This window comes from Schistocerca gregaria, chromosome 2 (assembly GCF_023897955.1).
Source record: "Schistocerca gregaria isolate iqSchGreg1 chromosome 2, iqSchGreg1.2, whole genome shotgun sequence".
NCBI lineage: Eukaryota > Metazoa > Arthropoda > Insecta > Orthoptera > Acrididae > Schistocerca > Schistocerca gregaria.
In genome coordinates, this window is record NC_064921.1 from 984,716,678 (window position 1) to 984,734,136 (window position 17,459).

The window sequence follows — 17,459 nt, forward strand, 5'->3', positions numbered from 1 at the left end:
CCTTCGTAACACAGTAAATATTTAACCAATTTATTCATGAATAGTATATATCGGATATAAACACTCAGTCCGCCACGTGTTCAGTTTGGTTCCTTGCTTGTCGTATGTACGAATTCTCATGCCGTGTATTTATACTAACATGATGTTCCAATCGTTATAAACCACTCTGTGGTTGGTGAATGCAGGTAATGGTGGTGGTTTGTTCGTCTGAACGTATATTTTTTCTCGTTTATCTTGATTGGATGAATGAAATCGTGTCTTTCCCAATTTCTGCCGCCCAGAGTGGCCGAGCGGTTCTAGGCGCTACAGTCTGGAACCGCGCGACTACTACGGTCGCAGGTTCGAATCCTACCTCGGGCATGGATGTGTGTGGTATCCTTAGGTTAGTTAGGTTTAAGTGGTTCTAGGTTCCAGGCGACTGATGACCTCAGCAGTTAAGACTCATAGTGCTCATAGCCATTTGAACCATTTTCCTATTCCTTTTCCTCCCTTTTTCCCTCGGGTATGCGTAGTTAAATTGTGAAACGTAATTTCATCTTATCAAGGCACGTTAATTTATTTTATGTTCAGGCACCAGTTAAGAATATTGATAGGATGTCCACCCATAATTATTTGTTGCTGTCTTTGAATAAATATGTTTAGTGCATTCTGTTACTTTAGTTACAGCTCACCAAACAGCTACCCACTTTGCACGTTAATGGTTTCAATGCCTTTATTCTTTTAAATACTAGCCTGGTTTTATATGTTGCACAACGGGGCAGTGATATCGAAGAAATGTTCTCAGAGAGGACGTGCATAAGACTAATGTGCCAAATTTACAAGTTCTTGATTAATTATTCGACTTCATTTAACAATATTATGTACTTTACGTAATTCACTTCAGTTGAAATTTTCTTTTCTTTCGTGCACGCAATCTGATTAATTTCCAGTTCAGTCTTTTCTCGTATAGTAGGAAGGGATTAGGCTGGTAGCGACCCTGTAATTTAATTGAAAAGTTATCTCTTGTAGCAGGTTTAAACACTGATGGTGCACAAATGCTAAGTGTGCATGCAGACTGGTTCGTAACCCACGTCGCTTCAGTCAAGTACCAACAGAAAGCTATTCGACCATTGTATTTTTTTTCCTGGACCTACCCAACTGGCAGCCCTTTTTGGGCGAAGAAAATATCTAGGTTACTACACCTGTAGTAAAATTAATGAACGTTTTATCACATTTTTATATCAAGACAAAAGCAAAGAAAATAAGGTACTCCATAGAAGCACGTTGCACGTCTGTCGCAATATGAAGTCGGTGATGCTGAACAGATTCATATTTTCTTCAGAAACCCATGGCGAATAAATGTCACTGTAATGTTATCTTTTAAAATGCTTACCTGATAGAGATTAAGTGCGAACCCGCTGCTTGCTCCGGACACTGCTTGAATCGGAGAAAATTCCCGTATCGCTCCGAACTGAGAATAGTCGTAGCTCTCCACCATCGTCTGCAAAGAAAGAAGAGCTGGTAAGTACATCCGAGTTAGTTATCATATTGAAGAAATTGCAGTAACTTCCTTTTTAAGGAGACATCTTAATATTTTAGGAGATTGAGTTGATGCACTTATAATATTTTCATCATTCAAGATGTGATCCGCTATGAGTTCGTTATTCAAAGAGCAAATAAGATTTATAAGGCTAAAAACAGGAGAGAGAAATATTACATTGTATAGTAACAGATGGGAATATTAGTAACAGCAGAAAAAAGGAAAGACAAGTACATGAAAACAGACATAGCAGCAGCGCCTTGTGACTCAGAGTCACATACTGATTTAAGTTGAAGCATTCCAATTTTGAAAACAGACATAGCAGCAGCGCCTTGTGACTCAGAGTCACATACTGATTTAAGTTGAAGCATTCCAATTTTATTTTAAGAAGTACAGCAGCCATTCACTTCATACAGGTTTACGTATACGAAAACAAGTTTTGAGCTTTCGTCCACCTTCCATTGGTTTCACATTAACACACACACACAGACACACACACACACACACACGCACGCGCACACACACACACACACACACACACACACACACACACACACACACACACTCACACACTCACACACACACACAAAATTAGCACATCCGTGAAAACATCGACTGCAATTCTGATACTACAGCTACGATTCTAATCACCTTTTTTTCTCCAGTTTTGTGTATGTATGGAAACAGAAAGGCAGCTCCAATAACCACGTCGATGTTTTAAAGATGTGCCAATTAAATCTTTCAGGGAGGACGTTCATAATGAAACTGTCCGAAAATGTCAATTTTCAATTTACTTTTTATTTATTAATATAACCCGTGGACAGCAAGTTACCAAAATTTCGACAATGAAATCGCATCGGAAGTGCTTGAAAAATAAAGGTCTGACATGCCCTTCCTGTCACGCCCACTTTTTGTTCACAATTGGCTAGGTAAACAACGATTCCATGGATTACTTTCTAGCAACCTTGCGCGGGACACATCTAGGAGGCTGTGATAAACAGAACTTCCTTTGGAAAATATGACGGGCACTGGTGGACACAACAGAATCACAAAGTTGATGGTAGCCACTCCTCAAGTATATCATGGCAATGCTACCCGGCACAACCTATCCAGTGTATGAAAAGTGCAGTGAGGGCTACATATTTCCACATGGTGTCGACAAATGGATATCCCACTCATCATCCGTGCCACTTTAAATGGTGTAAATATCTATAGACTCAGAGGTACAACAACCCCTATATTCAAAAGGAGAGGCTTCCAAATTGTATTCTGTGTCCCATTAAAGGTTTATGGCCAATACTGAATTTTTAAAAATGTTTTGAGAATTGAAACATTGTCCAAATGGGCCGTATTCCTATTACTATCTGTGCGAACGGCCAGTTGAACCTTGGATCATTTTCGAGCACGCATCTTAAGCTTCCAGCTTCACTTTACATTTTATTCCCAAAATACGTTGAGGCTGTGGACCCCCACAAAAATAAAATTCTAAAAATATGTATCGTGGCAAAGCCCAGAGTCCAAACGAGTCAAACGAGGCTTCAAGTTACTCATATGGAAACGATGCTGTAAAACCACATTTTCATCTGCTGCAGTCGTGAGAATTGCAACTTATAATGTAGTTCTTTCATTTAATGATGGGAACATAGGGTGAATGAAGGTATTAGAGAGAATGGGATTTAAGGTAGGGAATTTCACTCAATACGTTTTGAGAAAAATAAATTTACAGCGCCTCTCTGCAACTGAAGTCAGTTGAAGACGTGGTAAAAGAAAGAAGGCGGAAAACAAGAAACCAGAAGAAGAGTCGTGAAGGGAAAGAAGGTCCTGAGTTCAAATCTTGGGCCTTCTGAAGAGGTAACGTGAGAAAAAACCTTAGGCTGAGCGTTAATTTGCGTTTAATGAAAACTATTTTTTTAATTTATGTACTCTTTTCTCAGAATCTATGAAGCCTAGAATAAAGAATTTTTGTATACTATTTCTATAAACCCAGTTAATGTTGTCTCGAGAGTAAATTTTGAAATTCTGGGCCTGAGGTGCGATATGGGGCAAAGAGCCTGGTATTTTGCATGAATTTTATATTGTACTTACAGAACTGTAATCAAAAAATTATTAAAAATCTCCTATTGGATATGTTTTTAAAAACCTAATGAGAGAAGCTTACTAAATGCAGAGAGAAAGGTACAAATATTATTTCCTGAAAGTAAAATTACATGGAATTTAAAAAGATAAACATATGTAATCTAATGAACTTCATGGTGAATGCGTTAATTTCAAGTACAGCGCGGTACAAAACTTCATTGCCATATCTTCAAAATTGCGGATCTGGTCATCTTTTAAGTAGTGTGTGTTTTGCATGAACGTCCCCGGCCCCCATCCCCTTAAGTATCTAACACGCCAGTATGTGCGAAAGCCCAGGACAGGTTCTGGTGTAAATACGAGGGGTGGAACTTTAATAGTGACAACTATTTATTTACAGCATGTACAAAATAGATACGTGTTTCAAAGTTTTACTGACTTTCAAAGTAGTCATCAGCATTGTGTATAACCCGTTGCCATTGATGTGGAAGTCGTTGGACACTGTTAGCAGTGCCAGTTGTATTGACAGTTCGAGCGGCACTGTCGATTGCCCGACGAATTTGTAGCAGTTCTAAAGCGAAGGCCGTGAAGTGTTTCCTTCAGTTTAGAAATCGAGTTGAATTTACGAGAGCTGCAGTCATGGGAGTGCAGTACGTAGTACAGCACTTAGCAGCCCCATCAGTCAAAAAAATCAGTAACAGCTTGCATTGAACGTGCTTGAGCACTGTCGTGCAAAGTGATGGTCAGGTCCTGCAGAAAGTATCATCACTTCTGTCTCTAAGCTGGTCGTAGGTTGTCTTCGAAAAATGAACAGCATAGAGACAGAAGTGATGACACTTTCTGCAGGACCTGGCCATTATTTCGCTGGGCAATTCTCAAGCACGTTCAATGCAAGCTGTTACTGATTCGTTTGACCGATGGGGCTGCTAAGTGCTCTACCAACTACTGCACTCCCGTGACTTAAGCTCTCGCGAGTCCAACTCGATTTCTAAACTGAAGTAAACACTTCACGGCACTCACTTCAGAACTGCTACAAATTAGTCGGGCAATAGACCGCGCCGCTCGAACTGTCAACACAACTTGAACTGCTAACAGTATCCTACATCGCTGGCAACGAGTTATACACAATTCTGGTGACTACTTTGAAGGACAGTCACACTTTGAAACACGTATCTATTTTGTACGAGCTGTAAGTAAATAGCTGCTACTATTAAATTTCCAACCCCCGTAGAAATACATAAAGATGTTGCTACTTGCTGCAGTTCTTAAATTGAGAAACCCACAGTGATGGAGCTCAACAATCAGGGAAGTGGATAAATTAATGTGCATATGTAACTACACTCCTGGAAATTGAAATAAGAACACCGTGAATTCATTGTCCCAGGAAGGGGAAACTTTATTGACACATTCCTGGGGTCAGATACATCACATGATCACACTGACAGAACCACAGGCACATAGACACAGCCAACAGAGCATGCACAATGTCGGCACTAGTACAGTGTATATCCACCTTTCGCAGCAATGCAGGCTGCTATTCTCCCATGGAGACGATCGTAGAGATGCTGGATGTAGTCCTGTGGAAGGGCTTGCCATGCCATTTCCACCTGGCGCCTCAGTTGGACCAGCGTTCGTGCTGGACGTGCAGACCGCGTGAGACGACGCTTCATCCAGTCCCAAACAAGGTCAATGGGGGACAGATCCGGAGATCTTGCTGGCCAGGGTAGTTGACTTACACCTTCTAGAGCACGTTGGGTGGCACGGGATACATGCGGACGTGCAATGTCCTGTTGGAACAGCAAGTTCCCTTGCCGATCTAGGAATAGTAGAACGATGGGTTCGACGACGGTTTGGATGTACCGTACACTATTCAGTGTCCCCTCGACGATCACCAGAGGTGTACGGCCAGTGTAGGAGATCGCTCCCCACACCATGATGCCGGGTGTTGGCCCTGTGTGCCTCGGTCGTATTCAGTCCCGATTGTGGCGCTCACCTGCACGGCGCCAAACACGCATACGACCATCTTTGGCACCAAGGCAGAAGCGACTCTCATCGCTGAAGACGACGCGTCTCCATTCGTCCCTCCATTCACGCCTGTCGCGACACCACTGGAGGCGGGCTGCACGATGTTGGGGCGTGAGCGGAAGACGGACTAACTGTGTGCGGGACCGTAGCCCAGCTTCATTGAGACGGTTGCGAATGGTCCTCGCCGATACCCCAGGAGCAACAGTGTTCCTAATTTGCTGGGAAGTGGCGGTGCGGTCCCCTACGGCACTGCGTAGGATCCTACGGTCTTGGCGTGCATCCGTGCGTCGCTGCGGTCCTGTCCCAGGTCGACGGGCCCGTGCACCTTCCGCCGACCACTGGCGACAACATCGATGTACTGTGGAGACCTCACGCCCCACGTGTTGAGCAATTCGGCGGTACGTCCACCCGGCGTCCCGCATGCCCACTATACGCCCTCGCTCAAAGTCCGTCAACTGCACATACGGTTCACGTCCACGTTGTCGCGGCATGCTACCAGTGTTAAAGACTGCGATGGAGCTCCGTATGCCACGGCAAACTGGCTGACACTAACGGCGGCGGTGCGCAAATGCTGCGCAGCTAGCGCCATTCGACGGCCAACACCGCTGTTCCTGGAGTGTACGCTGTGCCGTGCGTGTGATCATTGCTTGTACAGCCCTCTCGCAGTGTCCGGAGCAAGTATGGTGGGTCTGACACACCGGTGTCAATGTGTTCTTTTTCCATTTCCAGGAGTGTATTTAGGTACTCTTAACACTTCTATTTGTGGAGAATAAGATCATAGTACAAGTAACAGAAAATTTTATACATTTTATTAACCAAAAGGAAGACGATGGCAATGCATGCGTTCTCGGCGAGTTTCATTGATGAGATTTTCTCGAGTTATGAGCCGAGGCGTGGCGTCGAACTGTCGTAACGTTTCGACGACTTTCGTACTCTATATCTTCAAGCGTAGATGTCTGGTTCGTGACTAATACGTTTGTTTATAGCTGCTGGACTGAAGATACCTCTCAGTCCGGCCGGTCGCGTGTGGCCGGGCGGTTCTAGGCGCTTCAGTCCGGAACCGCGTGACTACTATGGTCGCAGGTTCGAATCCTACCTCGGGCATGGATGTGTGTGATGTCCTTAGGTTAGTTAGGTTTAAGTAGTTCTAGGGGACTGATGACCTCAGATGTTAAGTTCCATAGTGCTCAGAGCTAACCTCTGCGGACGGCCCCATTGATGGGTGAGCCAAATGCCGGCGGAAGAGTTGTTACGGTCTCTGGTGGTGAGGCATGATGGGGATTGGTGAGTGTCTGCCTAATCCGCCCGCTGACTCCACCGCTTCCACATCACAGCGCTCCTTTAATATTTTTGCTAACACCACATCCTGTAAGTTGATAAGTTGGAAACAACTGCCACAGTCGACGAGGTCATCTTGTACCGCCGCGCGGAATTAGCCGAGCGGTCTGAGGCGCTGCAGTCATGGACTGTGCGGGTGGTCCCGGCAGAGGATCGAGTCCTCCCTCGGGCGTGAGTGTGTGTGTTTGTCCTTAGGATAATTTAGGTTAAGTAGTGTGTAAGCTTAGGGACTGATGCCCGTAGAAGTTAAGTCCCATAGTATTTCGCACACATTTGAAATTTTTTTTTTTGATCTTGTACCCTTATCTCCACTGCCACTTTGATGACGTATTCCCAGAACCCGCTAGGTAGGCACAGCCCCGTTGTGTGGTCAGATATGCCGATCTGCTTCGCCACTGCAGAGTTATCGGTTTGTTCGAGGCGAGCACTCGGTAACTGTTCTGAATGGCGCAGCAAGATACCTTGCTGCTGCTGATTATGTTCTGTATGCCACACTCGCACCTCATGATCTAAAGTCCAAGTGTCTGTAGCCCTAGGAGGTTTTTGACTAAAACGACCTTTATTTTAACCGCTGAGTGGCAAATTTTAATGTTGTTGCTATCCATTATCCTGGCAGTATTGTCTGTGGATGGTCCTGCATACAGAATGAACGCCAGTCGCTTGGTTTCTTCTTCTGCGGTGTTTCTTTTCTCCTTCCTACTCGGTTGGGTAGCGATACTTATTGCTGTCTTCGAGTAGCCATTCTTGTGAAAGGTATCGCGAAGATGCAGTAGCTCTGTAAGCAGACTTCCCTTGTCCCGTATGGTTTTTCGCGTAGATGCTGCAGCTCTGTAGGTAGACTTACCTTGTCTCATATGGCTCGCGATGTGTTTGCCAAGATAGGGAGCACTGCATGGTGACGGTTAGGTACAGGTCCGTGTCTTTTTCCTGTATACGCAATGTCCACGTGTTTCTTCAAGTTCTGGTTTATCACAACGTCTAGGGAACGTTACGCGCCGTTTTCTTGCATCTAGGTGGTGAACCTAAGATTGTGTATGCTGTTAACTAGCACAGTAATTTTTTGTAGGTTTTCTCCTCCATGTTGCCCCATCACGAATGTGTCGTCTGAATCTATGTAGACCGCATCTGCTTTCAGGCACGCGGTTTCAAGTGCTGTTTCCTTGAACTTTTCCATATATAGGTTACCGATGTCTGCCACCAGAGGCAATTCAATGGTGACTATTCCTAGATTTTTCCACCACTCTGGAAGCTGGTAGTAGTGAATGTGATTCAACATAAGCGCCAGTTTATGGGGCGACCGACCAATTTCGTGGCAGCAAATACACTCCTGGAATTGGAAAAAAGAACACATTGACACCGGTGTGTCAGACCCACCATACTTGCTCCGGACACTGCGAGAGGGCTGTACAAGCAATGATCACACGCACGGCACAGCGGACACACCACGAACCGCGGTGTTGGCCGTCGAATGGCGCTAGCTGCGCAGCATTTGTGCACCGCCGCCGTCAGTGTCAGCCAGTTTGCCGTGGCATACGGAGCTCCATCGCAGTCTTTAACACTGGTAGCATGCCGCGACAGCGTGGACGTGAACCGTATGTGCAGTTGACGGACTTTGAGCGAGGGCGTATAGTGGGCATGCCACCGAGGACACAGAGGATAGTGCGACTGCACGGACTTATCTCTGGCACGCCTCCTGTGAGACTCACATTCTTAACTTATTCTCCCGCACTATATTCATTGTGCCCCTGCCCATTATACTCAATACTCGCAGCTTTACTGCCGATTCCCGTAAGATTTCGAGCACTGTTTGTGCAACGGCACAGAAGAATAGACAGGGTGTTTCAAAAATGACCGGCATATTTGAAACGGCAATAAAAACTAAACGAGCAGCGATAGAAATACACCGTTTGTTGCAATATGCTTGGGACAACAGTACATTTTCAGGCAGACAAACTTTCGAAATTACAGTAGTTACAATTGTCAACAACAGATGGCGCTGCGGTCTTGGAAACTCTATAGTACGATATTTTCCACATATCCACCACGCGTAGCAATAATATGGTGTAGTCTCTGAATGAAATTACCCGAAACCTTTGACAACGTGTCTGGCGGAATGGCTTCACATGCAGATGAGATGTACTGCTTCAGCTGTTCAATTGTGTCTGGATTATGGCGGTACATTTGGTCTTTCAAGTGTCCCCACAGAAAGAAGTCACAGGGGTTCATGTCTGGCGAATAGGGAGGCCAATCCACGCCGCCTCCTGTATGTTTCGGATATCCCAAAACAATCACACGATCATCGAAATATTCATTCAGGAAATTAAAGACGTCGGCCGTGCGATGTGGCCGGGCACCATCTTGCATAAACCACGAGGTGTTCGCAGTGTCGTCTAAGGCAGTTTGTAGCGCCACAAATTGACGAAGAATGTCTAGATAGCGTGATGCAGTAATCGTTTCGGATCTGAAAAATGGGCCAATGATTCCTTTGGAAGAAATGGCGGCCCAGACCAGTACTTTTTGAGGATGCAGGGACGATAGGACTGCAACATGGGGCTTTTCGGTTCCCCATATGCGCCAGTTCTGTTCATTGACGAAGCCGTCCAGGTAAAAATAAGCTTCGTCAGTAAACCAAATGCTGCCCACATGCATATCGCCGTCATCAATCCTGTGCACTATATCGTTAGCGAATGTCTCTCGTGCAGCAATGGTAGCGGCGCTGAGGGGTTGCCGCGTTTGAATAGAGGTGTGAACTCTGGCGCATGAGACGATACGTAGACGTTGGCGTCATTTGGACCGCAGCTGCAACACGGCGAACGGAAACCCGAGGCCGCTGTTGGATCACCTGCTGCACTAGCTGCCCGTTGCCCTCTGTGGTTGCCGTACGCGGTCGCCTTACCTTTCCAGCACGTTCATCCGTCACGTTCCCAGTCCGTTGAAATTTTTCAAACAGCTCCTTTATTGTATCGCTTTTCGGTCCTATGGTTACATTAAACCTCTGTTGAAAACTTCGTCTTGTTGCAACAACACTGTGTTCTAGGCGGTGGAATTCCAACACCAGAAAAGTCCTCTGTTCTAAGGAATAATCCATGTTGTCCACAGCACACTTGCACGTTGTGAACAGCACACGCTTACAGCAGAAAGACGACGTACATAATGGCGCACCCACAGACTACGTTGTCTTCTATATCTTTCACATCACTTGCAGCGCCATCTGTTGTTGAAAATAGTAACTACTGTAATTTCGAAAGTTTGTCTGCCTGAAAATGTACTGTTGTCCCAAGCATATTGCAACAAACGGTGTATTGCTATCGCTGCTCGTTTAGTTTTTATTGCCGTTTCAAATATACCGGTCATTTTTTAAACACCCTGTATATACGGCTCACCGGTCATTTGATCATTTTCTTCTGTGCGGATGCACAAACAGTGCCCGAACTCTTACGGGAATCGGCAGTAAAGCTGCGAGTATTGAGTATAATGGGGAGGGACACTATGAGTATAGTGCGAGGCAATAAGTTGCGAATGTGGGTCACATAGGGGGCGTGCCAGAGATAAGTCCCAGCACTATCCTGTGTGTCCTCGAACATGTCTGAAAGAACAGATACCATCTTCATATATATATATATATATATATATATATATATATATATATATATATCCCTGCGTGCAGTGACAGAGCTAGACATGGCGTAGTTTGTCGGGTGAAGTGGAGGAGGGGAACATGCCCAACCAACCGACAGACAAGAAAAATCGATCGATCTGCTGGCACAAACGCCTAGATGCGTCCGCTATGTTATTGCGCCCCAAAACGGTTTCACCGTGCTGTTGCCAAGGTGACTAATAATACTATTGTGGAATCAACTAGCGGTACTAACAGTACGCTACCGCTGAATTTTGAAGGCATACAGTTATCAAGTATTCTTCATCAAAATTAAAACGTCGACAAAGAGTGAGTACAGATTACGGTACATCAGAAACACCTTAACTCAGTCGAAGCATAACTGAAAGGCAGAAGTAGCACACCACAACAGCAAGCAGAACAGTAAATAGAGGGACGAAATTAAGAAGCAACAGCATAGTTAATTATGGACAGTTAGGATACAAAGTGAAGATCTGCTCGAAGTCGACAGGACAGATAGCAAACTATGCTACTGGCCACTAAAACTGCTCCACTAAAAAGAAATGCAGATGATAAACGGACATTATTTGGACAAATATATAATATTAGAACTGACATGTGATTACATTTTCACGCAACATGGGAGCATCGATCCTGGGAAATCAGTACCCAGAACAACCACCTCTGGCCGTAATAAGCCAGTGGCTCGGCCACCATTGACCAGATGTTTTCAAATGGTCAGAGATCTGCAGAATGTGCTGGCCAGGGCAGCATTCGAACATTTTCTGTATCCAGAAAGGTCCGTACAGGAACTGCAACATGCGGTCGTGCATTATCCTGCTGAAATGTAGGGTTTCGCAGGGATCGAATGAAGGGTAGAGCCACGGGTCGTAACACACCTGAAATGTAACGTACACTCTTCAGAGTGCCGTCAATGCGGACAAGAGGTGACCGAGACGTGTAACCAAAACACCCCGTACCATCACGCCGGGTGATACGCCAGTATGGCGATTACGAATACACGCTTCCAATGTGCGTTCACCGCGATGTCGCCAAACACGGATGCGACCATCATGATGCTGTAAACAGAACTTGGATTCATCCGAAAAAATGACGTTTTGCCATTCGTGCATCTAGGTTCACCGTCGAGTACACCATCGCAGGCGCTCCTGTCTGTGATGCAGCGTCAAGGGTAGCAGCAGCCATGGTCTCCGAGCTGACACTCCATGCTGCTACAAACGACGTCGAACTGTTCGTGCAGATGGTTGTTGTCTTGAAAACGTCCTCATCTGTTGACTCAGGGATCGAGACGTGGCTGCACGATCCGTCACAGCCATGCGGATAAGATGCCTGTCATCTCGGTTGCTAGTGATACGAGGCCGTTGGGATCCAGCACGGCGTTCCGTATTACCCTCCTGAACCCACCGGTTCCATATTCCGCTAACAGTCATTGTATTTCGACCAACGCGAGCAGCAACGTCGCGATACGATGAGCCGCAATCTCGATAGGCTACAATCCGATCTTTATCAAAGTTGGAAAAGTGATGGTACGTATTTCTCCTCCTTACACGAGGCATCACAACATCGTTTCACCAGGCAACGCCGGTCAACTGCTGTTTGTGTATGAGAAATCGGTTGGAAACTTTCCTCATGTCAGCGCTGTAGGTGTGGCGACCGGCGCCAACCTTGTGTGAAAGCTCTGAAAAGCTAATCATTTGCATATCACAGCATCTTCTTCCTGCCGGTTAAATTTCGCGTCTGTAGCACATCTTCTTCGTGGTGTAGCAATTTTTAGTGGCCAGTAGTGTTCATGTGCCAACTTACTCATGATTTCAGCTACGAGAAAGGTGGTGGTGGTGGTGGTGGTGGTGGTGGTGGTGACGGTGTCGCCGAGAACGGAGATGTGAGTGAGTACTGACAGATTCCCTCCCCACTCTGGATACACCCTTTCCGGGAGTAATGGTCGTCTCCGAATATTATCGTGTCCTGAGGTTTGAATGAGGTTATCCGAGGTTCCTTGGAAGTTCCTAAAGATTTTGAAGCTGTTTTTAATGAAGGCCGTAACGACTGTCATTTTATCCCGCATCATTAATAGTCTAGATAGTTCGGATACGGTGCTATCCACCTTGAAAACAGGAAAAGTGCTGGGCAGCACGTCTGCTAGATGAAGGATGAAACGTTCAACGGCAAGTTTACTACTGGGAAACTGTTTTGTGTTTTCCGCGAAGACTGTTAACAACACTGTCGAGTCTTTAAGCTCTGGAGGATTTAACGTATACTTCCTCATATGAGGCAAATAAATGTAGAGGTCCTACAATAAAAAAAAATAGTACTGGCTATATCAGTCTTTCCATCGTAAATTCGGATGCTACGATATGCCTGGGATTTACTTTCAGAAGAGAAGCATCGCATGTCTATCGGTTCTGGCGCCTATAAACTACTGCAATGTGTTTACGGTTAGTAGATAGAAAGGAATTCGGCATCCCGTTAGCACGCACGCTTGTGTGTGTGTGTGTGTGTGTGTGTGTGTGTGTGTGTGTGTGTGTGTGTGTGTCGCTTCTGCGATCACAGAAGCCGCTAGACTGGGATCCATCACCATCTCAGCATACAAAGGATTATAGATCTAGCAACATTATCTAAAAAATAAATCTACCTACAGATACTTCAAGCGACTGAACTCGGCTCATCTTCTCTCCGAGGCACAAGTTACTGCTTGACAGATATCTCCCATCTTCAGAATGAGATTTTCACTCTGCAGCGGAATGTGCGCTGTTTTGAAACTTCGTGGCAGATTAAAACTGTGTGCCAGACCGAGACTCGAACTCGGGTCGTCTGCCTTTCGCGGGCAAGTGCTCTACCATCTGAGATACTCGAGCACGACTCATATCAGCGCACAATCCGCTGCAGAGTGAAAATCTCATTCTGGAAACATCCCTCAGGCTGTGGATAAGCCATGTCTCCGCAATATCCTTTCTAGTTCTGCAGGTTTGCAGGAGAGCTTCTGTAAAGTTTGGATGGTAGGAGACGAGGTACTGGCAGAGGTAAAGCTGTAAGGACGGGTCAGTCGCACTGGGGTAGCTCAGATGGTAGACTACTTGCTGCAAAAGGCAAAGGTCCTGAGTTCGAGTCTCGGTCAAGCACACAGTTTTAATCTGCCAGGAAGCTTCATCTCCCGTCTCATTCCTACACATGAATGATAAAATGCAGGTATTTGCTAATGGACTTAATTGCATGGTAAGTACGCTTCCTTTAGGACCGGAAAGGAAAGACACTAAAGCTGTGATTATGGGTGAAAACCATTTATGAACCTACTGTTCGTAACAAAACGTAGATTCAAATAAAGCATTTTGTGAGGAACGCAATGTTCATAAATCGAAGAGTGTAAATGGTAAACGCTCTGAGGGCGTTTTTTTCTTTTTACCCAAAAACGCATTTCACTGCTATTTTGTTCTCGGTACACTTTTCCATGTCCCTCTTCTTGTTCCGACAGTCGAATCACAAAGAAAATGTTTCAAACATCCATTACAAGAAGGTGCGCGGTCTTTGCGCCATCTCAAATAGCACTTAAAATTTCTTACTTAAAAATGGTTCAAATGGCTCTAAGCACTGCGGGACTTAGCATCTGAGGACATCAGTCCCCTAGAACTTAGAGGTACTTAAACCTAGCTAACCTAAGGACATCACATACATTCATGCCTGATGCAGGATTCGATCCTGCGACCGTAGCGGTCGCGCAGTTCCAGAATGACGCGCAAAATTTCTTTCTCTCAAACAGATAAATATAAAAAAAAAAGTCTGAGCATTTAGAAGAAGAAATACCATAGCAAATGTGTGCCTTTACGTACTTCATGTAAACACCAATAATTCTTATCACAAACAAAACAAATACACACTAAGTATGTTGCCATTTCTTCAACAGCACAGGGAGTGTAACAGTAAATTTTGCGATGCCTGATCCCAGTAAATTTAATTTTATTAATCTCTTGCAAAAAATTTAAAAGAAATGAGAAATATTATTGGCTACAGTTCCTCTAATTCAATTATTACTGCTGTATTTCCGTACTTGTATTTCACCTATGAAACGTAGTGTTTCTGTATTAATCGCAAGGCGGCCACTGTGGCTGAGCGGCTCTACACGCTGCAGTCCGGAATCGCGCTGCTGCGGTCGCAGGTTCGAATCCTGCCTCAGGCGTGGATGTGTGTGATGACCTAAGGTTAGTTAGGTTTAAGTGGTCTATGTTCTAGGGGACTGACGGCCTCAGATGTTAAGTCCCATAATGCTTAGAGCCATTTGAACCATTTTATTAATGGCACTTTCAACTAGTTTCATGGAGTGGCACTTAGAACGTTCTTAATGAATTATTTATTATCTAATTTGTCTCATTTTTTGCAGTGATGAAGTGTGCAGCGTCATTCTGTGGTTGGGAAATACTTTCCGTTTTTTGGATACAAGTTATGTACAAACAATGTGCTTTCTATTCTCCACACAAATGTGAAATTTGGCCTAAGAACATTTTCCAGTTCACAAAATTGTTAAGGCTTTCGTGGCCACTTGTTGACAAACTGCCTGTTGGCTTCTGTCACGGGCCATACGGCCGATGTTCGTCTGATGATTTTTCTGACGTTACACCAACACGAGTGGCTGGCATTGTCAAAGTTTCATCCTCCATTGTTGGTGCCCTTTTCAATTGGCTGATCATGAAGACCATCGTTTCCGATGGAGGAAGGCAGGGTGATAGTGGGAGGAACTCGAAATGTCCGCAAAATAGCGGCCCAAGGTGTTGGAGATACCAAAAGGGTCCACTGTAACATTATCTGCTACTATCACGCCGAAAATTGGGTAATTGTTCTTGGTCCCAGAGAGCCACCAAGGGACCGGGACATGGTATGGTAATGAGGGGGAGCAAGGGTTGGAACGTTCCGCAGTGGAAAGGATACCGTTTGTGAAATGTTCCATCTGGTCATCACAACTGAGGAAATGTTGTTCGTCTAAGGTCGCCAGAGAGGAGTAAGGCCTCCAGTAGGCCTTAGTAAGCTGCAATTTGGGTGTGCAAATGGATAGCAAACGGGTAATGGTCACTTGAGTATGTGTCAGAGAGAACGGACCACTTGAGGCGACGGGCAAGCTAGGCAGTGCAGAAGGATAGGTCCAAATGGGAATAGGTGTGCGAGAAGTCTGAAAGGAACATGGGTGCTCCTGTGTTAAGGCAGATGTTCTTAAGTTCATTGAGAAGGTCAGCCAAGACGGCACGTCTCTGAGAGATTCTAAGAAAACCTAAAAAGGGACGGTGCGAATTAGTCACCGAGCAGCAGAAATTGGTGAGGTAGCTGCCTAATAAACTTGAGGAAGTCTGCCATGGTGAAATCGAATGGTGGAGGGATGTAAACGGTACAAAGGGAAAAGTGCAAGCGAGAAGGGAGAAAGTGAATTGCAACCGCTAGAATGCGGGTAGTCAGAGAGATGGGTTGGGTATAAACGTCATCCCGTATGAGCAGGATGACTCCCCCATGAGATGGAATGCCGTCCTCAGGGGTATGGTCAAAATTGACAGGGACCAAATGCGAGAGCTCAAAGTGCTCGTGAGGACACAATTTTGTTTCCTGGAGGCAGAGAACAAGCGGACGTTGGGATTCTAAGAGCAACCGTAAATCCTCTTTGTCTAATAGAAGGCCATAAACATTCCATTGAAGGACAGCTGTAATGAGGAAAGGGGAGGTGGGAAGAAATGAAGGGGTGTCAGCTTGGCAGGTGCTGAATGCCAGCCCTCAAAGACTCACGGCTACAGGGCACAGGCTGGAGGACCTTGCTCCATGAGGTCTACAAAGTCGTCGGCACATTCCCTCTGTCGGTTTGTGGACTCCAAGGCAGAAAAAATGCCGTCCTCAGGGGTATGGTCAAAATTGACAGGGACCAAATGCGAGAGCTCAAAGTGCTCGTGAGGACACAATTTTGTTTCCTGGAGGCAGAGAACAAGCGGACGTTGGAATTCTAAGAGCAACCGTAAATCCTCTTTGTCTAATAGAAGGCCATAAACATTCCATTGAAGGACAACGTCATTCTGTGGTTGGGAAATACTTTCCGTTTTTTGGATACAAGTTATGTACAAACAATGTGCTTTCGATTCTCCACACAAATGTGAAATTTGGCCTAAGAACATTTTCCAGTTCACAAAATTGTTAAGGCTTTCGTGGCCACTTGTTGACAAACTGCCTGTTGGCTTCTGTCTCGGGTCATACGGCCGATGTTCGTCTGATGATTTTTCTGACGTTACGCCAACACGAGTGGCTGGCATTGTCAAAGTTTCATCCTCCATTGTTGGTGCCCTTTTCAATTGGCTGATCATGACGACCAGCTGTCCTATGTATATGCTTTCTTGGCCTTGGGATAGGAAACTAAAATCTGAAGCATCTTAATCTTTTGCTTCTGTTTATTTTCTCAACCTGCACCCAAAAATTAAGTCATCCATTAACATACGTGGATAAATGACTATAGCTCCGGAAGTTTTCTTAAGCTCCTTACTGACAGTGCTCTCAAAAGCTATTCGCACGTATTATATTACAGTCCGCTTGGCAGGATGGCATTCTAGTGTACATCATCATATTAGAAATAATCTACAGATGGTCACTGTAACACCTATCTTTCATTTCTGCAAGCGCTTCCTCGGCGGTCTGAACCTAGTATCTTGGTTAAACTATTTTCCAAAGAACGAATAAATAATTGAAAATTATTGTTTAATGACTCGCTGACAACAAAGCCGATACGAGGTGACGCACAAGCTCGAATTTGGTAAAGTGTGAGAACGAAATCGTCCCAGTGGTCTCCAAAGGAAACATACCATTTGATTTGAGTGTTACCTAAACCACGGGGAATATGAATGTCGATATCTG

The 17,459-nt window shown here is 45.1% G+C and overlaps 1 protein-coding gene across 1 annotated transcript in view; it reads right to left on the reverse strand.

The window, feature by feature from the left end:
* The window catches only part of LOC126335464 (serpin B6-like), a 147,086-nt gene that overhangs the window by 100,141 nt on the left and 29,486 nt on the right, over nt 1-17,459 (reverse strand). Inside the window, exon 2 of the mRNA XM_049998775.1 lies at nt 1,373-1,480. Within this exon, the coding sequence (XP_049854732.1) occupies nt 1,373-1,477 (105 nt within the window). The 5' untranslated portion in view covers nt 1,478-1,480. The remainder of the gene's footprint in view (nt 1-1,372; nt 1,481-17,459) is intronic.